Consider the following 22,514-nt stretch of genomic DNA (forward strand, 5'->3'; position numbering starts at 1 on the left):
GGAATCTTATACGAACATTACACAGAACAGCATGTAAAGGAGCTTTAAAACAACGTAATTTAAACGGCAAGATAGGGTTTGTTAAACTCACTGAGCGATTACATTGTTACCAGCGAAAAATATTGAAAGATACTGTCCTCTGTCCAAAGCTTTCTAACTCTGCAACGGAAGAAAACGGACTTCGTATGTGAAACCCTAGCCAGAAACATCGAGAGTTGTTAGCCAACACACAAACACCAAAGCCATGAATCCTAGTAGAGAGGCTTGGAATCCTCAAGGAAACTCTGAAACCTCACGCCTGTGATTTATGTGCGGGGCCAAGAAAGTAACACATCTTTATTAAAAGCAACACCGCCAACCATTGCCAGAAGAGACTACCTTTTTTATGTAGAGAGAGGAAAATATTTCCTCAGCGAGACAAAGAACAGGTACCACATGTGAATGGACAGTGGAAGCTTCGCCCACACACACAAACAATGCTCAGTGTGGGCAAAAGCTGGGCTGAAACTCTGCCCCGCGCTGTATGCTGTGGTTGGCAGAAGAAAATGTGAATGACAACGAGACAATGGGTGGAGAGGGCTGGCTGAAGGCCCCTCAAAATAAGTACATTATAATTTTAGTAAAATCAAAAGTTTTTGGTAAACATCAGACAAAGATCTGCTTTACTTCTTTTAAGCATCCATTTTGCAGACGCTTTTGTCAACTCTCGCTCTCTGGCTCATATAAGATAGCCACTCATGCATTCACCTGGAGACTGATGGACACACCCAGAGAGCCAAATGAAAACATTGAGACAATGTCCCTGTGGGTCACCCGAGGTGTACCTGACACTATCTAAAGCCAGTAGCTGAAGGTTGCTAAGAAAAAGAAGCTAAGAGCTTGTGCCAACTCTAAAAAGTGTGGAGTGAATCCGAGTTGTCCAAGTATGTAGAGACTACAACTTAGTGTTAGCATGTAATTAGGTTCAAGTGGCATTTAGAACGCTGCATTATTTTTATAGTGCTGATGTTAATATGACTTCTTAACCTGAAGGATAACTACATCGTCTTTATTTTAGGAAATCTGCTTTGCTCATTGTGCTTTACATAGACACATCTACATTCAGCTACTTTAAAACTGAAAAAAGAACATCAGGTTTTCCCTGGCAAACACATTATCAAATAGATCAGTGGTTCTCAACTTTTTGACTCTGTGGTCCCCCATTTTATCATTACTGGAACCCGGGGACCCTAAAAGAATCATTATTGGAATTGAGGACCCCCCTCCACTGAGTCATTACTGAAAGCCAGGGACTTAATCTGTTAATATTATTTCATTTTCTGAGCAGTCGCGGACCCCCTGAGGAGGCTTCACTGACCCCTCAGGGGTTCCCGGAACACAAGTTGGGAACCCCTGAAATAGATTAAAAATAATGAAAGACTAACTAGATGATAGGCGATTCACATGGGCATTAACACCGATCAGTGTCTTTCTTTGATGGCATGTTTATGTCATGGATAAAAATGTTATGTTGTATTCATGGGAGTGAGTTCCTGAGGTAGACGGTCAGCAGTGAAATACATCACTTAGTGGTGCCTCTGAACTGCTGATCAAGATGAGCAGAGTCAGTTTCAAGTCAGGCACCGCCCACAAACACCTCGAGAGCTGCTTCCAGCTGATGCCATCAAAAATAGTGGTAGCACCACATGGGTAAAAAAAATGTCTGCCATCGCCTACAAGCACGGCCACTAGAAGTATGTGGCAATGTGGGGCCAAATTAAGTGGCACTGTTCACTAATTCATGCAGCAAGACAAGAGAAACTGTGCAGAACAATCTGCAAAAGTCTTTTATTTTCCCACCTTAACGACTAATGCTTACTGAACAAAGACATACCTCAGAAACACCAGTTAACAACTAATACAGCAGTCAGCAACTCAAAGGTGACCCGACAGCCATTGCAAAAGATCTACCGCTGCATGGAACAAGGTTTAGGCACATTTAGTGAGTAGTGCTTTAGCAGTCTCTGAGCTAGAAACACATATTTTGTGAAAGCTGCACATTAGACAGCAGACGGTGGTTTATGTGGTAAATTCATAATTATAAACAGAGCCACTGAAACTATGCAATTTTGTGGTTACTGCGTTTTCCACATTATGTTTTGCCGCATTTGCACTTAATTGATCATATGCAGCTTAATCTGCAGATTTGCAAAGGTTGAGAGGTCACTTTTACGTTTCTGTTGCTTACTGCTACATTTGGGTGTCAAACTGGTACTAATGTGGTGAAGCCTTTGACCAGATAGCCATGACATGTATGTAAATGCCAAAATGGGATAATACGTTCAAGAAAAGGGGCTGCAATGTTTGCCTCCTCTTGCCACCCAATTAATTTGGTTCCTCCCCACCGCATAATGCCTGTGGCATTAACTATAAGGAAAAGATTGCAGAATTGTATAACTGCAGTGTCCCGGCCCATAAAGTAATTCTCACAGTACAAAACATGCACAGGGAAAAATATACTCTAAAAACACATAATGTAATACATTTGCTCATGAATGGACTGAAGAGCTCCTACACGTGCTTCTGTCCATCGTGAGAGACGCAGAGAGCAGTACGAACGTGTGGGAGAAAGAAATGAACAGCGCCGAGTCCATAGAAAGAGCATAAAAGAGAGGGAAGTGACCTGCCACCGGTGTGTCCCCACGAAATGGCCCCATCTGAACTTACCTGCCCAGGTACAGCCCCAGTGCTGCAGCTGCCTCGGATTTCAGTTCTAGCATCAGGCTGCCCTACTGTCGGCCGCTTCAAACTGGAGCATTTCACATTTTTTTAAGCCTACGGCACTATTTTCGAATGTTTCTATTTATTTCTCCCAAAAAGTAACAAAAATGAACACCATTAGCATTGCGTACCCTCGATCGCTAAACTAACACCTTCCATCTATTGTAGATAAAGCAATTCAACCCCTGGCAATTGTTTCCAACAACTGCCCGCCCTTGCGAAGAGATCTGCCTTAGCCTGCAAGGGTATTTACAAAAGTTAACTTCTCTAAGGTTTGTGTAGCTTCTGCTCGGGTGCCAGTCGCGATTGCTCTCCCACTTCCTCCTTCCTGGGGTGTATTTATTCAGCACTAAGCAGTGTCCCCATCATTTAGTACATACAAGCTTAATTAAAAAACAAAATGGTACATAACTATTGGTTATGTCACCAGCTCCCTTTCTTGCCCATTCAGTGTCCCGTTGCTCATTCTCACTATCGCTGCCAGGGGGGTGTCACCATAAATATTGCTAGGACTTCTCCGGTTACCCCCGGTTTTGGTGGACGTGCCCACAGCATCGCGCTGGTCCATAGCTAAGCTGGTTAGTCCTTATAACGTGCACGTCTATCTCACATGCCCTTACACCACCAGGCCCTGCATCCCATAATCCCCCAAGTGCACCTCGTGGTCACCACACGCGACATGAAAACACTTATAACACAGGTTCAGGTATACGGTGCAGATTGATATCAGTATGTATACGCGCTTCAGTGCCCCACATAGGGGTAGTGAGCGCTATACAAATGATGAAATACAATACTGCCTTCCTCTTTTTGAGGCTTTATTCTAATTTCTTACTGGAAGTTTTGCGAATGTGTCTTTGATAATGTAATATTTCTAACAATACTCGAAATAACATGCAAATACTACTGGTAAAAAAAGAGAGGTTAATATGTACAACTAAACTTACGTAATTGTACTCCAGCAAAAATGGTGTCCTACCGAGATCGGCTGGGTCACGTCTGGAGCAGGTCTCAGCCTCAGGTGTGTCACCGAATATTTCCCACATTATCCACACTAATAAACACTCTACCACCCATAAATAGGCAACCTGCACGCTCAACCAACCAGAAAGCGCAAAGAGGTGGTGTCAACGCGCTACACATACTTTACAGCACAATAGGGGAAGTGATAGCGAGTGAGTGCAAGTTGTTATGACCGGGATGAAAAAGTTGAACAAACATTATTACTTAAAATCATCCCAGAATCAAATGGAAAAAAATTGACGCCAAAAAAGCCGTACTCAGTGCAAATGTAAACAATCAAAGTATGCTTGAAGTTCAATTAAAAAAAGAGCGTCCAAAGTCTGAAAATGGTTTAATGTACCGCCATAATACTAATGGAAATAAATTCCAGTCCCGCTGACTTCGAACTCCTCGTACATAAGAGAAATCCGGGACGGTGGTCAGCCTATAACAACAAAGGCGATCAAATACTGCCGTGAAACATAAAACGAAGTAGAAATGGGTGTCGAGGCACGTACCTTACTTTTAAACACTCCCCCCCTCCAAAAAAAAAATATATATATATATATATATATATATACACACACACACACACACTAGGTTCCAACGTATGCGAAGTTTTCTTCAAAACTTTTGACAACAAAAGGACAGCGCGGGGTAGAGCGAAGAATATATTTGGTAGAGCTAGTTTTCTGTCGCGCTTGTTCCAGGGGCCCTGAGAAACTGCAGCTATCACGCCCTATGACTGAGATGTGCGTGAGACAACGACCAGCGCTCTGCGGCTTCTTCGCCTTACCATGGCAGCATTAACCAAGGCACCCGCGTAAAGGTTTGCATGTACACCGACATGGCGAAATGGGCTGCAAAGTTTTTGGGCGTCCTTTCGCGCTCCCGGGGACGGGTTGGGGAGCTGCTGTACGTGAGAGGGACATTGAACTTCGAGATACACGAACCGGCGCGGTCACCAACTAGTCAAGTTGGAGGCTCCGCCCGCACTCTCCAAATTAACCACTTAGGCGGCGCAGTCTCCTCGTATTCCCAGCGAAGCGGGAGCTTGGACCGTCAGCAAGCAAGAGCACTTTCGTGAAGAAGGGAAGACGGGCTTGGCCAACAAAAGAGCAGCAGGTGCAGTGGCACCCGGGTTTAGGGGTCTGATAGGCCTACTTGACTCCGATTAGGAGATTATTATATATATATATATATATATATATATTACCAAACCATGGGCTAGGGTCTCAATTTCCTTCGTTGCATTGGGGTCAAAGAGACCCTTGCTATGGTAGGGAAGATAGTTGAGTGCAAACATGTATAGGGAATTTTTGACTATTCTGAGCAACTTTTAGCACAGACTACAAACTCCTATCGCACGAAAACCTAGAGTTTACTCGGTGCTTTCTGGCGTAAAGCCATTTTCGATTATAATCTGCTATAACAATGAATGACCAATATCGAATCAACAAATTACAACATGAAATGGTAGAGGTAATCAAACGAAGACCAGGACTTTGTGTAATACTTAACGAGAGTGAAAAGAATGGATATAAGACCACACTAATAACACTCAGGTGTAGACAGGACCAGGCGCCCAGATACAGACCTGGAAACCGGAGAAGGCGGGATCTGTAAGCAGTGCAGTACAGAACTCATAGAAGAGATTTATTTTCCACTGTCCGAAATATGAACCAAAGAGGAAATCCACCTCAGAGACTGTGCAACGACAATCTCAGACCTTCTAAAGGTTTGATGACAAAATAGCAATAGATAGAAATCCTGCTGGGTGAAAACTAAAACGACAGGAAGAGCTGCTAAATATTATTATTATAAAATAGATAACCTGTGGTCAGCGATACTCACTCCTCTAAAGGGAGCCACAATACATGGCTGAAGTAAAGAGGGGGGCACTTCGCAGCCATTTAAAGGCACCTCTTTAAGGTCCTTACAGACATCATTACTACAGAGATAAGTTTGTTGCGAAACAACTAACCTGACTCACACAATACGACCCTCCCCCAAAATAAATAAAGCAAGACACAACTTCGCCTCTCTTCCCCTTTACTTCATCACACCTGTGAAGCTGTGGTATTATCCTTTCTGCAGGAAGACTGGAGCATCTCTCTAGTCCTTGTGCATGAAAGCCATTGCTTGTCATGTATCACACACTCTCCTCATGCTCCGCAGGGGTCTGTAGGTTTTGACACAAGGTAACAGCATCATAAAAGTGGTGCACACCATACACAGCTATGACTGTACTTAGCAGTCTTTCACAGACACCCACAATCCAGAGATACAAGGGGGGACGACACTGCCTGGAGCATAATCACTTTCCATAGTACATGTACTGAACACAGTCACCCATTTTAGTTTTAAAGTTACATTAAATATCATGAATATATGAAAGGAATAGTGTATCTACCCTAGTTTTGGCCATGTGAGTAGGTTTTGACATGCCAAGGCACTCTTTTTTCATTTGTAGGGGCATCGCTGTTTCACACCAAGTACGATACCTGACACACTGGTTGTTTTTTCACACATCACAAAAAGATTGGAGTGCCTTTGCTTCACTCTCGCACTCTCCACAGCCCAGTCTGTAGTTTTTGCTACTTTCTCAAACTCCCATAAACAGGGCTAGATTATGTGCAAGCACAGGTTTAAAAATGGTGTGAGATTACAGCCACCCCTGCCGCCCAGTCCCTCTATGATGTTCGTTGCAAAGAGAAGATTGGGGAACATCCCTCACCCCAACCCATTCTTTCGGAGACATGAGGCTGCTTCAGAAAGTCCAAGGAGTAATCAAGAAGAGTGGAAAGTGGAGATTGGAGTGGTTCTAGTGCCATGTCTAAGCAGTTAGGGAGTTGTGCGCCAAACAAAAGAAGCTGGCTGAACCCTGATGTGGGAAGGTGGAGAAAGGGCACTGGAAATTGACAATTTGTGCTAATGGTTGGCCCACAACTTCGGGCTGACACTGGCTGGTCCACAACTATAGGCTGCCAACAACTGGTACAATATTTGAGATTGCTCTGGAGACCAAGGCATCTAGATTGCCTGTTGTAATACAAAGAAATGATGTGTAACTAAAACAAAGTAGAAACAAGCATTTACAATGCAATAGGTCTCACATTTTCTTGAGTTAGAGCTATTAGCATTGTAAATTCTAACTTTTCGTGCCACATAAATTGGTCAACCCTGTCCCATAATTTAGTCTTGTTCTGCCATGTTTTGGTGGTCACTGGCAGCTGCTGACATCAGAAATCACAAGACCTTGAGGAGAGATGATGGAAAATAAGGCTGGAAAAGTATTTTATTTTAAAAGAAAGAGGTCTTGCAAGTGTTATTGCCTCCATTTCAATAAAGCTCAAATGAAGTTAACAATAGCAGAGCAGACTGAGAAGATTTATGGCCCCAATAAAGGAGATAAGCAATGCCCTGTGTGTGATGGAGGTTCCAACATTGCTGTTTACCCAGCAATAGGGGCAAGATTACAAAATAAGGCCCCCATTAAGAAAGATCCAAGGTGAACAGGAGGGTTGTCCAATAACTATGACAATAGGGCACTGCAGTAAGGTATGAAGAGCATAGGGTTTAACATTCACAGCCCACAAGTGATGACCTCATATTAGCAACATTGGCACCAAAAAGTGTTAGAACTCCCTATGTGCTTGTGAAATAGGAAAGTGCTAGGAAGCAGACTGCAAAGGGTAAGCTTCACTCCCAGAGCAAGGCCCAGTTACACGAATAGCCTGCACTAGACTGACTAGACCAGAGACCAACCCTACTATCTCTGGCTGCCCAGAGCTTCATGCCTGCGACTGGGTCCCAACACTCAGCAATCTGTCCTGCACTAGGACTGCCTTGAGCAAGAAACCACTCTATGGTACTCGTATAAACCCAAAAGAAATGGCAGCCCCTTGATAGTAGGAGGGCTTCCGGCAGAAATTGCCCCACACCACTCACTGCAAAGCGGGCGAAGATGTGTTTCAGCAAGCACACTCTCTGACAGAAATATCTCCCAATGGAAATAGAACCTCTGTACCAGAAAAAGGTCCCCTCTCTACAGTAGAGGTAGTCGGAACCAACATCAGGAGAAGTCATTTTCCTACACAAGGAACAGTCTGTACCAACACCAGGAGAAGTGATCTCCCTACAGTAGAGGCAGTCGGTACCAAGATCGGGAGAAATCACTTCCCCTCAGAAGAAACAGTCTGTACCAACACCAGGAGAAATCATCTCCCTAAACTAGAGGCACCCTGTACCAACATCAGAAGTCACCCTTTGGAGCAATATGAGAGGCATACCAGATCAAATGAACAACATATCTGTCTTATGGGGAGAACCCTGATGTATGATAGCAAAGCCTGGAATACAAGAAGTGTACCTGAGCATTTGATGATACCCATCATGTGGAGGACATGCTTAGACATGTGACAGCAATACATGGCATACAGTTAAGATAACAGGACCTGGTTAGAGTACATGGGAATAGAAAGGGAGAACCTGAGCATATGATGGCAGCACCTGACATGTGATGGCAACACCTGTCCTGTGATGGCCTATGTAGGTAAATTACAACAGCACTTTAGTATATGATGGTAATATGCGGTCATGGTGTAGAATGCTACACACAGAGTGAAATGCATAATTTCAACGGATGGTGGTGTAACAAAGTGTGACAGCAATATGTAGCATGGGCTCAATTACCAGCAAATACAGTGCCAACACATGTCATAAGATAAGACCTAGACATCATGGCAATACCACAGGCTGAGGGTACAATCACATACGGCTGAAATCCCTACCATACAAAGAGATACCTTGCAAGAGGTGGGAGAACATGCTATGCTAAGATATCGTGGCAGGACCACCCATGAGAGGCAATGCCTGGCAGACTGTGGGCCTACAAATGCTATTTCAGATCTGTGCAGTACATAGGTATTGTGTTCATGTTCTCTGCGGGTGAAAGGGTTCATTTGCTTCATCTATTTTGGTTTAAAACAGCCAAGTGTCTGGCTTTTTCCAAAGGTAACTTCAATATTCTCTTGCACTCCACAAAGGCTCTCCTTGCTAAATGAAAAAATGATTCTCTATTAATGGTCACACTGGTATCTCCAAGAGGAAGAGGATTACAGCTACAGATAGTGTGGTGCACTAACTGACAGAGCTAGAAGCAAGAGGGATGGGGATAGAGGCAGAATGATGCACATCAGTCAGAGCATGGAAACAGACACTCTGTGTCAATGAGAATTCCCCATCAAAGTTTGATTTCCTCAGCACTCGCCTAATTGTCAGGAACAAACCAAAATCCCACCAACTGGACTTGCACATTGGCTTCTCAAGAGCACTAGTTGAAGCGCATAAAACAAACATGGGAACTGTGATCTTGAGTGCAATGGGGGCGGGGTCAGTGAGTAATATTTGGCTGGGGGGACGTGAACAAGATATTCTTCATGTGAAGGCATATAAAATATCGCACACACCGTAAAAGAAAAAAATGCAAGTTTAACTAATCTGTGGGAAACACAATATTGTATGTTATGAAACCTCCACAGGTTAATGCCGTCACTGTAGATGTCTGTGGATGCGCAACCAAATGGCCACAGAATTGAATTCCAGGTGGCACACTGGGAAACAGTGACTTGTGTATTTTTAGTGCTACAAAGTCCCAGTGTGTGACAGAAAGCACTGTGTATACAATTTTAAATTACATTTTTTTTTAATGTATTACACACGTTATAAGACAGGCCTCCACAAAATGTGTGAAAAGATTTAGGTTTCAGATAAAACAAAATATAGATTTTAATTAATTCAATTAGATCATACCTAGCACAACCATTATTTAAGTGTCCATGAAAGGGACATACTCTTGAACTCATCCGTAACATCCTTACATTATTCTAAAAAACGGATACATCTTTGTCATCATGAAGCTTCAAATGACTCAACTAATGTCAGCACTGCCTCCCAAGCAGCCGTCAGATTGGCTCATTATTCTCTCGCGCACACGCTTACATTTATTTCAAGTAGCAGACATCCTGGCAAGAGGGCGCGCTTCTTCTTGTGCCCTCTGTCCCGACCTAGACTTCACAGCACAGGAGAACCCGATCCGCTGCCTTTCAGCCAGGGCATCTCAACTCATGCCATTAGCGATTCCGGGCAGGTTTTGTTTTTTTTAGTAGAACAGTTTTTATAATTTAAAAAAATATATAATAATCGGCGCAGCGTTCCCCGTAGATCGTGCCCACTTCAACCTCTGATCAAATTGTGTTTTTCATTCAGTAGATTTAATTCTCGTATGCAGCGCTACCTTAGTGAAAGGGGTCGATAATGAGGCTTAATAAAAAGTGAAGGGGGGGGGGGGGGGGGGGGGGCGGGGGGAGGTAAACAGGCATCTTCCGTTTACAAAGAACCAAAAAAATAACAAGCTTTGGCAAAGCCAATAAGTGACACTAGTTGATCTTTTGGCTTTGCCAGTGCTTTTTTGCTGCTGATGTTCTGAATCAATATAAAGAAAAAATGTTTTTTAATATATCAAGAATACAAACAAATGGCCAACACAACATGATGAAGTAGAATTACGCAATTATCACCATATATGTACATGTGAGCATCATGACGAGAGGCCTTTTAAAAAATATATTTTAGCTAATGCGTCCTGGGGTAAATTAAGTCCAGTCTATAAAGAAATGTACGATAGTGGGTCATTAAAGATCAATGACTGTACCATGGGGGGTTAGGGGTAGTCTTACCAAACAGCTCCAGACAACTGACCATGCCACAGTAGTGGGCGCTGCCTATGAACTCTTCCAGATCCTCTGCTCTACACAACCAATCACCAGCCTTTCTCCCTGGGAGCCCAGTTCACCAATTACTTGAAATGAAGAGCTCCATAAAAGGTAGGATGAAGAACGTGGCTCACGGATGGCCTACTCAGATGCTGATGGCTTGAACCCACAACAGACTCAAACTCGATGAATACTGCACTAACTTATTAATTGTGCATATCAGAGGGCGATCGCCTCACTCCAGGTCATTACAGACACTTATCTGTCCTGGACTTTTGCGACAGCGTAAGGCAGTCTTGGTGTTGTCCTGTTTTGCTCCTATTTTGCCAATGAGCCTAACAAACCTAAAAGCAATGATTTGTAGTTAAAGTTCAGGACTGGAGACAGTCTCCGTAATAACCTAGTAGCACTAACCAATGCTGCACAACCATGCTGCCCACCCTCAAACCAGGAACGCAGGGAAAACATCCTAAAAAGGGAATCGTTAGCACATGCAATAATGCTATTTTGTCAGAGGGGTGGTGCCATAACCTCATCATTTGCAGCTGAAACGGAAATATAAATATCCTAATACATATTATGTATACATTGTACAATTATCTGTAAAACGCACATTCCTGTCCATCTACCTACTGTCTCAAGGCTGTGAAGGCAAAACACGAGCTTTCATTTTCAACATAATGCACACATCTGCAAACATTCTATAATACCTGACAATAAATAAAACACAAGCTAAGGGATACAAATTTCGCTTTAAAAAGTTGTGCACTCTTGTAAACCCTTATATTTAGAACTCTAACCTAATCTCAGTGATGCTGCATCATGTCAACTGCACTTGTGATTCTTTTAATTATAGAACCCATGCCTTGAGACTGGAGAGTCATTTCATTAGCAGGGACCTCAGAGGTTTGTGTTGTGTTTTTATTAGTGCTCTGAATCAGCTTCTTGACTGAAAGAGCACTAAACGCAAGTAACAAAATATGGAATACTACAATTGGAAGTATGAAAATAATATTTAAAGGTTATTTTACCTATTGCATATTACTTGTATGTTTTTCACATATTAAGAGGTAGTTGACCTTGTAAAGAACATTTTAAGCAAAGGGCAGGAAAGTTTCCGTGGCACATTTAAAAGGGCAGTTTTTTTAAGAAGTAAAACAATTTTGTGTTTAATGCAATAGTGATGCAGTACAGACACTGAAAGACGAGAAGTTCCTTGCTATTGCAGTTTAATGTGTGCTTCCACTGTCTCCAGCCCCCTTTACAATGACAACCACTGTACTTCACAACTGGTCCTTTGAACCCCTGGAGGTGAAGCCTGAAAAAAACAATGTGAAAGGTCCTGGCCTGACCATACCCTTGGGCTCATAAATTATTACTGAGGCCTAAGACCCAGGAACCCTAATAATTTGGCTCCTATTCGCCCCAAAGATGAGTCTGTGGCACTAGATAGGTTGTTTCTGCTAAATGAGTTGATGTGATTGACTATATTGAAACTTTATAAAGTGCTCAGCTATCTCAGAAAGTGCTATCCTGGCGCTAAGACAAGAACTATGTGTCCCACCTCAGCAGAGAGTAGTAATTGTGTTTGAGTAGCTTCCGAAACTTTCCTAAACTCTTTAATTTTACAGTTACAGTACTGCACTTCTCCAGAGTCCCTCTTGCGGCATAACTCAAAGATCAGGGACGAAGGAATCTTGCAGTGCTGCTGTGAGTATGTAACTCTTGCATGCAGGTGTGTGGGGAGCTCCTACCGTTACTGCAGTCTGTGTGTTACTGTATGAAGCTTGCCGTGCAGCAACATTTCTGCGTGTACAGCAGAAGCTTGAGCTTCTATTCCCACTGCCATTACCGTTCTGTGGATCCGAGGAAAGCTTGTTCTGCTGCTTCTCATGATGTGCTAGGAGTGTGATGGAACAAAAAGGTAGCCAGGCACACCAAAGAAACGGCACCATTCAGACCCACTTTCTAACAGACTTTTCCTAACCTAGCAAGTGCAGTCATAAAACATCAACCACTGGGGCTACGATCCCAGAGCGTTAGCCACATATCCCCCGTATTCGTGTTTGTTTTTATGGACGCTGCTCTGCTCCTCGCCTTGAGCGCTGAGGTAACCACATAAACTACAAGAACGACGCTCTAAAACTCAGAAATAAAAAAACACACGTATTGTTGAAGAGAAATGTGATCGTGTCGTGACTCATGCAAGAGTGACATCAATATACAACAAATGTGCAAAAGTACCTACCATGCATGCAGCACTGAATTTGTAAGTGTATTTATATAGCGCTTACTTCCCGACGAGGCGTTGAAGCGCTTTTTATAGTTTTAACGAAAGTGCAACTAAAAACATCACATTAACGGTAAGAGGGGAATTTAGCTCTCACTCAGTCTGGGTCATACCTTGGAGAAATAAGGACCCTACGTAAGTTACCTTCGCAGAGCTCTGAACCAGCGGGAGGGAGAGGGGGACGCTGACTCCATGGCTTCCCCGGGCGCCTCCAGTAACGGCCTAGCAGCCACCGAGACCCTCGGCCTCTTGACGCCCGACGGAAGCTGCGGTAGGACAGGCAGCACGGGAGAAAAGACAACAGTACATGAGATTCCCAAGGGCGGGGAGGAGAGGAGCTGCCGGCGTTTGGTGCTTAATTAAAATTAAAAAAAAATACGTCGTCCCTGTTGGGGCTCGACTGGTTTGGGGTGGTGCGGGAGCTGCTGACCTCTCTCTCACTGATTTATTCGTTCAGGGGCAATGAGTTCACTAGTGAACACCAGCTGTATGCGGCTGCATAGAAAAAGTTAAGGGTCTCGAAGTGCAAAACCCGACAAAAATAAACAAAATAAGATGTGCCTCAGCAGAGAGGGTCTTTTCGGGCCCCTCGAACAGCTACTGACTTCCCAAGGAAGGAGGAGGGGCAGGACGCTGTAGCATAACTCCACGTCACTTCAGAACAGCTATTCCACTGCAGGACCATAACATAGCTCAGTGCCACTGGGGACTAGATATGCTATTGCTAGGCCTCCGTTCAACTACCAGGAGCACTATGGGAGTTGTAGTTTTGTTTCGATTTAACCGGAGTTGAGGATTGGAAAATAATGGTTTGCACTAGTAAAGCCGAGGAATATCACGTGTGACCCCCCGACCCGCCCCCCCAAGTGGCTCGGTCAGCTGGTAACTAGGCCCCTCCGTGATTAACGGTACCATGGGAAGAGACAGACTTCTACTGGTCTACAGACAAGGAAAGAAAACGAGCATATCACATCGTCAACATTCATGCCATGTCAGGGCAAAAGTCAAGCAAATTGTTGTTTATTTACAAAAAATATCCGAATGACAGACTCCATCGATGCTGGGAGGTCTCAAGTCACGCGAGAATTCTTCGGCCAATTCTGCTTCGATAACAACTTTTCATTTTAAGATTGTAATCAGGCTTCTTTGTTTTTGTTAACCTCATTGGTGTACATAGGGTAGCACTTGCCCACGGTTTATAACATTATTTTGACTCAAGCTCGGTTTTTAGCCAACAGCACTTGAGAATGTGGAATTTGTAGTTTTATTTTTCCGGGAAAGTACGGATCTTAAACTGTAAGCATGAAAAGTGCATTTGTTCTGAAAACACATGGCGGTGTAACGGCAAAACGTGGGGTCCCCTTGGTACTACATGTCCCGTGCAACAGGTAGACCTATGCAACATAAATGTAAAGGTATTTTCCGTGCAGTTATAAGTGTGTACTAGCTAATTTACTCTCTATGCAGTTATACATGTGAAGGTATTCTCAGCCAAGTTATAGGTGCGTCCCGGAGAGTTAGCTCCCTGAGCAGGTATAACTGTGAAGATACTCTCTGTGCAGTAATACGTGTACCAGAAACGTTGCTCTTTCAGTGGTTATGTGTGAAGGTATTTTCTGCGCAGTAATACGTGTTTACCAGAGAACCAGCTCTCGGTGCAGTTATAAATGTGAAGGTATTCCCTGTGCAGGTATAAGTATGTACCAGAGCGTCGGTTGAATGGGAAGGTATTCCCTGTCCAGTTATAGATGTACATTCCAGGCGCATCTTGTGCGGAGCAGATTGAGTGACGTTTTCTCAACGTAGCTTTCTTTGCACTTAAATATGTGAAGGTACTTCAACCTATGCATGTATACAATTGTACAGTTGGCCTAGCTTCTGCGTTGTTAAAGCCGGCACTCTCGGACCTAAGCTTCTCTTCGTACAGTGTTACCTGTGTATCCTGCTCCACGAGTCCCAAAGCCAGCGCAAACCACATCTCAGCATCAACAAACGCACAGCGCAGACGCCTACACCTCAGACTCACATGCTGCTCCAGCTTGGGCGCCACGCGATGCCCGGGGTCTGCCCTCTTCATCTCAGCCCTCCATACACTTGTGGCTGCTTATCGGCTAGGTTGCTGCTCTGGCATCGATGCAGCGTTGCCATGGAATGGCCTATCCCTGACGTCACACTCGTCACTGTGACGTCATCTCCCTCCGTAGCAGGGCGACTCTGCGCAGTTACGTTACAAAGAAACCTATCTGTGCCCGGCAGCGTCACGTCCTCGTGATAGGGGGCGTAGAGAGAGCACGCAGAGGTAGAGCAGGGGCCACTTTAGGAAGGTCCAGGAGAGTGGACACCTAGATTACTTGGAAGTAACGAGAATTACCAGGAAGTAACCTGAGAATAACAGCACTCATGCCTGTCCTTAAATGTCGATGATATACAACAGCCTCTGCATGAAAATATCACAAGAGCTTTACTCAACTGCTCATATTTGTAATATCATAACAAGACAAGATAAACTGAAATCTCACAGGAGGTATCACCCACCCTAACCATAATGGCACATCAAAGTATTTAGGGTATGACCACTGGGGTCAGCCCAACAATCTCAGATCGGGGGATGCATCTGCATTAGGGTATCACCTGGTGGTCCTTTGAACTACCAAGATAAATGCTTGTGCTGCCGCTCGAAACCCTAGACAGCACAAAATGTGTTGCCTTGAGGGCTTGAATTCATCTCAATAATTAGTAATTACTATGATACACATTATAATCCATCATTTTTACTTCGAATGCACCCTTACAAACAAAGCCCAGCCATATGGAAATCAACCTTAGTTTTACCCCCAATGGACAATCCAATCTGCCATGTCCTCTATGTTAAGGCCCAAGATGGCCAAAACCAACCTGTGGGTTGCTAGTGTTCCCATACAGAGGTAGAAATGGTGGATTTCACAAGGTGGGCCTTTGCCTAGGCCGTAGCTAGACAAGCCATTAACCCCTATACTGAAAACATAAATATCTATAACCCTCTCTAAACTACCTGTAGCACGCCAACCTTGAATTACAAGGAACAATTACATACCTAGAGACTATAGGAGGTTGCACTCATATGGAGTATCCACGGTGAACTAATTGTGAGATAGTGGTCTAATCCCTCATCTATGCAAGGATAAACATGAAATCTACTCATGTGCAGCAGCACCCTGAGTGCCAGATTTCAGGGACTATGAAAGGGGCAGGCATCAGTTCATCTATGAGAACCTAAAATCAGAAGTGGCAATTACCCCCAGCAAAACATCAGTAGCACTGGTGAGGTGAAAGGTGCGAATATGAAAGTATAGGACTCGTGAGCTCTTCAGAAAGAAAATGGATAACCTAATTAATCTCCCACTTCTGCCAGAGAACCTGGAATCACGTTCTTTCTTCGTGATGTCATGGGTTGATATATGCCACTCTGATGCTCAAGCATGGCATTACCAATCATGTCAACCTGAGCACAGCAACTGCCACGTTTTAAGAATCCATGCAGTTAACCTGATCAGCATCTTCACCTGGAGGATGACCTGCTACTGGAAGAAACAACCCCTGGGAATTTGGGGTTTAGGAAATAGAAAGCAAAAACAAGATTCTCTTGTAATTGTAAGGTCTCAAGCGTCTCTCTCAAGTGGTGCAGTACCTCGCGTCATGACACAATGGATTAATAAGGAACTACACTTTTGAGTAAACAATCGAGAAGAAATTCGCAATACCGCTTACAAGTCTAAGAATAAAGCGGCACCTGATCACCGCCCAAAACACTAGAAACCTTTGCAGCGTCATGAGGGGTGTGGGTGGCCGGCAGAAACTACGGGAGCGAATACACAGCAAGAGGAGCAATGACTTTAAACAACAATACAGAAAAAGAAGAGAATTACCAAGGAAGACGGGGACAGAGGAAACCGACAGGGAGAAACAAAACAAAGATGCAGGAGATGGGAAGCTGGGTATGCGCGGTAGCAAGAGTGATCATCAGCACAAATACACAAAACATTGCAGGCACGGAACACATGATGAGAAGGCCATTGTGTTGCAGCTTCTTAATATGCTCAGGAAGTGCACGACGTAACCCGGAAGAGGATTATCACCACCATGCTGTGTACAGTGGTCTCCTCTATGATAAGTGGGTTATCTTCCATCTCCATTTTCAGTTGCCTCCAGTGTAGCCGAACTTGCCCCTCCGAATACGTCGGTACCCGTATGATACATTAGATGCGATGGCCCTAGTATGTGTAACTTTTGTACCGGACCACTGACACAATTCCTCAGAGCGACTTGCCAGGGGGGAGTGCACTCGTGCGTGCACTGCACCTCCATCCCACTTTGATTGGTGTATCCACTTCCACAGGGCCTCTTTTGGGAGAGTGTTCCATCAACACAGCATCTTGCTGTGCTCCTCTTTTGTAAGACCACAAGAGGGTCTGCCTCACTCTGGCCAGTCCAGTACTTCAGACAGTAGCCGAGGCTCCCTGCCCATAATGCATAAGCATATATTCAATCCTTGATGCTATGTTGAGACTGGTTACCCCAGCTCCCTGTAGCGAAAGTAAGGAGGATTTACCCTATTTATCTGTTGGTCTGCCTTCAGCTATTTTGGCATTTCCTGTTGAGCGTCTAGTTAGTGGACTGCTTTTAGGGCTGGATGGACTGCTATATTCTAGACCTGATAATGCCCAGAACACCTTGAGGAGTGTACCTAGCACACAGACTAAAATTGATGGTATTCCTCTTTCGTATGAGTATGTACTTGCTGCAACACGCTGTTAGCTGGGAAGTGCAGCATCTGCAGTACAAAGATTTATCAGTGCTGCATCCAATTTCCTAACAATTTTCTGTTGGAGAGAACTTGCCTCAAATCCACTTGAGAGGGGCAGGATCACTTGCTATGCGCTCTCAGAAAGTGCAATGTTGGAGGGGTGTGGTGTCATTTTTGCCAGAGTTGACGTTGGTTCCCTGCCCACCCTATAGATAGCTAGACAAAGTGCATAGGGCTGGTATTCCTATTCCTAGTCATAGGCTGAGGTCAACAACTGAATGAATGAATTAAATGATTTATTAGATGTGTTTTGCAACCCCAAGGGGGTATGGCAGCCCTAAGAAAGCTAGTGGTGTGGTACAAAACAGTTAGATGTGTTGAAACAAGCCAAAGCTCAAGTTCCTTCCCGAAAGAAATCATGATTCGACAAACTACGAGGCACAACTAGCAGCTCCTTCCAGAAAATAGCTGTTAGAAAAGAAAATCAACCATTGGCAAAACCAATAGGTCTTGCATATGCAAAAGCCATGGGCTTTGCCAATGTGTTTTAGCCATATTGTACATCAGAATGGCTAAGAGTTAGTAGTGTAAAGAGAGTGGTGTGGAGTCGAGTGCCATAGAGTGGACTAGGATAGAGTGTTGTGGAGTGGCATGAAGTGCAGTGGCATAGAGTGGGGACGCACAGTATTGTGGCATAGAGTGCAGTAGAGTGTCAGATTGGAGTGATGTTGAGTGGAATGGAGAGTTGTAGATTGGAGTGGCATAAAGTGGAGCAGAGTGTCATAGAGTGGCACAGAGTGGCATGCATAGAGTGGAGTGTTGTAGAGCACAGGGTTGTAGAGTGTCATAAAGTGGAGTGGCGAATATGGCATAGAGTGAAATGTACAAGAGTATAGTGTCGTGGAGGGTCATAGAGTAGAGTGTTGTAGAGTGTCATAGGGAGGAGAGGCGTATAGTGTAGGGGCCTAGAGGTGTAGAGTGGAGTGGAGTACAGCTCTACCAAGTACCACGCATCACGTGTTAGAATAATTCTTTTTTGGTCAAACCCCGGCATTACCGCAAAGGCTGAATTGTCACGCAAATCAGCTAAGTAGGAAAGCTGAACATGTTATCCCTCTGTCCTATACAAATAATTTCTTTGGTGTTCTTTTAGCAACACCAATACACAATAGTTCGCGCTACAGCCAATGCAGTGTGTCAGGTAAGTTAGGACGTTTCACTACCCTGGTTGGACTGTGGCATTCTATAGCCCCACGCTGAGCTGGTCTTCTGGAACTGAGGTCAGCATGCACGCCTGTATATGCAGTCGCTACACACCAAGCACAACTATAGCAGAAGCTATGGCGGACCAGCTTGCTAAGTGTTAGAAGGTGAATTTAGAGCGCAGATCAGAAATCCATGGTTGATCTGCCTTGTGACCTGCGCTGCAGAGGAGGCAGACTCAGTGAAAGGAAGGCATGGAGGAAGGATCAGCTGTGAATGCAGCACAGCACCTGCAAGGGACTCACCAAGGCCCAAACAGTGAGCGGATTGTGGCTGCATCCGAGGCATACGTGTCCTGGTTATCAAGCCAGTGCACTGGGGAATTCCTGGCACAGGACCAGTGGCAGATCGGAACCTGCCAGAAGCTATGCTGGTCACTGGCAAGGCTCAAGTGCTATGTAAAGCAGTGTGAGGGCCTCCTGTAAGACAATTCTTTTTGAGATGTTCTGCCCAGAGCAGCCTGATTGTTCAGTACTGACTAGTGCTTCCAGGTCTGGTATAACGACACCCCTGACGATTTGCTTATCAGGCTGACTGGAAAGGAAGAATCGAATATGTGGGTCAGTTGGAAAAAAACAACAAAAAAAGCCAATTAACAGAAATAACAACAATAAGCATATGTTTCAGTGACTCTATTCAAACCCACTAAACGGAAAAGTAATTCTATGCACGCAAGTGTTTAAAAAACACATTAAATCGGTCAACAAAATGTGAAATGGGCGACAATGCAATGTGCAGCTGCCTATAAAAGCCACCAATGGCTGAAGATCTGAAACATGATGATATGGAAAGGGTTACTTCAAGACAAGAACACAATTTAAAGACCTATTAACAGAAAGCGAGTACTTATGGAAGAATACAGTACACAGGCTATGCTGCAAAGGAGGGACAAAGACATATTGGGCAACCTAAAACAAAGTCAACAAATATAAAGCAAGCACCTGTGAGTTACAAACCAGAATGCCAATGCTAAGCAAAGGGCAGAATCCATTCTCAGGGAAGTTTTCCACGTCTCAAAGATGTCTGTACAAACCAGATAGCTGTGATGTTTGGTAGGTTTTGACCTAAAAACTCTTCCTTCTGCTCTAGCCCATCGAGTCAAATAATCAGAATTTAAAGCAGGTAGAACGAGGCTAACCAAAGGGACCATGAAGAACTATATTGTGAAAACCTGGAGCATAGAAAAAGAGGGCCTGAATTGTACAGATCCCAGTCAAACATGCACCAACTCTTAAAGGCCCTTCATGATCAGAAGCCATTAAAAACCTGGTAGGTGTTTATTGAATGACACCCAACAAGGAAGGCCTAAGAGTATCCTAGTCGCGGTGCACTGGATAATCTGGGAGCTGGTCCAAGAACTGTACGTGAGACCCAAATAAACTGCATTGCCATAATCCAACCAACAATGTTATAACAGCCTGAACACAGTTGCTTAACTCTCCACAGGGAGAAACAGGGGGGGGGGGGTCTTCTTCAGGGTTTTCATGGTCACAAAATAGGTGGTATTAATCAGAGAGCGATGAATTAAACACAATACCCAGATTTTATACCACAGAGACGGGCATAAAAGGTTCATTCGTAGATAGTGGCCATCAAGACTCCAACCAAAGAGAAGAATAATCTTTAGGGATGAGAACTTCAGTTTTAGCTCTATTCCACATTGGATGAGGGGCAGTCCAAAATATCAGAAGAGGTATCAGACAAGTTTTCTTTTTTTTCTAATCTCTTAAGAACTTATCCATCTTTTTGCAAGACTGCCGAAGCCGGTGGTAAGAAGACTACCATATTTGGAATTTCTTTGGATTTCCGCCCATTTCCGGGCAGAAATCCGACCCCGTCTGCCTGGTAGACGGAGGAAGAGAGGCAGTTCGACCGCCAGCACCACCACGCCAAAAGGACTCTGCCCGCCATATCATGATGTATAATACGATGCAGTGGTGTCCTGTATGGTGGTGCGGTGCTGGCAATGGAAGGCGCCTGGACCCATCCCCTCCCGGATGACCACCTTGCTGAAACAGGTAAGTGGACCGTCTGAAGGGGGGTGTTGGGTGCATATGTGTGGTGTGTGCGTGTATGTGTAGTGGAATGGGTGTGCGTGTGTGTGTGTGTGTATGCATGTGTGCATGGAGGGTGTGTGTGTCCCAATGGAAGTGGAGGGTAGGGAGGTGCATGAGGGTGCAAGTGCGTGTGTGTGTTTGTATGCAGAGGGGTGGGGGTAAAGGGGCTGAGTGCAAGTATGTGTGTGAATGGGGGTGTCTGAGTGCGTGTTTGTGAGTGAGCGAGTGGGGGTGTCCGGATGTATGCATGCTTTTTGGGGGGAGGGTGTCTGCATGTGTGCAGTTGGGGGTGTGTGTCTGCATGTATGTGCTTGGGGTATGTGTGCATGTTTGCGGTTGGGGGTGTGTGTCTGCATGTATGCGGTTAAGGGTGTGTGTCTGCATGTATGTGGTTGGGGTGTGCAAGTGTGCGGTTGAGGGGGGTGTGTGCAAGTGTGCAGATGAGGGGTGTGTGTGTGTGCAAGTGTGCGGATGAGGGGGGATGTGTGCATGTATGCATATGCGGGAGTGTGTGAATGTATGCATCTGTAGAGGGGGTGGGGGTTTGCATGAATGGGGAGGGGGGTTGGGGTGTGAATGATTGGGGAGGGGGTGCGTATGTGTGAGTGCGAGTGGTAGTGTGTGTATGTCAGTGTGAGAGTGGGTGTAGGTGTTTGTATGGATATGTGCAGTTGGGTGGGAGGGTGTTTGCAAGTGTGTGGATGGGTGGGGGGTGCATGGAGGTGTGTGGACATCTGGGGGTGCATGTGTCGGTGACAGGAATGGGGATTCCTGTTGCCAGGTGCGTTACCGCCAGACTTTTCATGGTGGGGCGACCACCACGAAAAAGCCTGGTGGTATGCTGCCTCCTAATACAACTGGCGGTCTGAGGCCTGCCGCCGGCGTGGAGGAGCTCACTGCCGGCCGCGTTGGTGCGAACGCACCAGCAGGCCGGGTGGTGTTGTGGCAGTTGACTTCAGCCAAACCTGCCTACTTAAGACCGCCACACTCATAATGAGGGCCTTAATGTGTGTTGGAAGGTGGGTCATTAGTTGTGTGGCCTGCACAAGTAATGAGTCCGCACACGACCACCACTGGGAACCAAACACCCCATTGTAGCGTTTGAGTCTCATAGGGTAGCGTTGCAGAGCAGTCCAATGCTTACTCAAGGGAGGTGGTGTGGGCTAGTAATCCCCATTCACGAGCACACAAGTATGACTCTCAATAAATGATTGTCCAGCCTGTGCTTTTTCTTTTGATAAAGTTCAAGTACATTTATTATTCACACACAGTACTCAATACTATGCAACAATCTACAAATATATACAAAGTGATGGAATCACTCTGGGCAAACATTATGTAATCTCTCAGGTCTCCTCAAGAGAGAGTATAATCATTTGTAATTAAATACTTCCATCTTACCTAGAGATGGCTGTCAGTGTCATTACTCAAATTAGCCTAAGCAGGGAACACATGAGACCAAATTCTAGCACTATAACCATTAGGATTACTTTTAGATTACTCCTAATTGATCATAAAATAACAATTCAACACATGGTGCAATACCAGCCTATACCTCTAGTAAGAACCCTTCCACAAGCAGG

At 44.7% G+C, this 22,514-nt stretch overlaps 1 protein-coding gene across 1 annotated transcript in view; it reads right to left on the reverse strand.

The window, feature by feature from the left end:
• The window catches only part of LOC138266222 (aldehyde dehydrogenase family 3 member B1-like), a 206,054-nt gene extending 192,398 nt beyond the window's left edge, over positions 1-13,656 (reverse strand). The window contains exon 1 of the mRNA XM_069214739.1: positions 12,973-13,656. Within this exon, the coding sequence (XP_069070840.1) occupies positions 12,973-13,022 (50 nt within the window). The 5' untranslated portion in view covers positions 13,023-13,656. The remainder of the gene's footprint in view (positions 1-12,972) is intronic.
• Between the last annotated feature and the right edge of the window lie 8,858 nt (positions 13,657-22,514).

This window comes from Pleurodeles waltl, chromosome 11 (genome assembly GCF_031143425.1).
Source record: "Pleurodeles waltl isolate 20211129_DDA chromosome 11, aPleWal1.hap1.20221129, whole genome shotgun sequence".
Lineage (NCBI taxonomy): Eukaryota > Metazoa > Chordata > Amphibia > Caudata > Salamandridae > Pleurodeles > Pleurodeles waltl.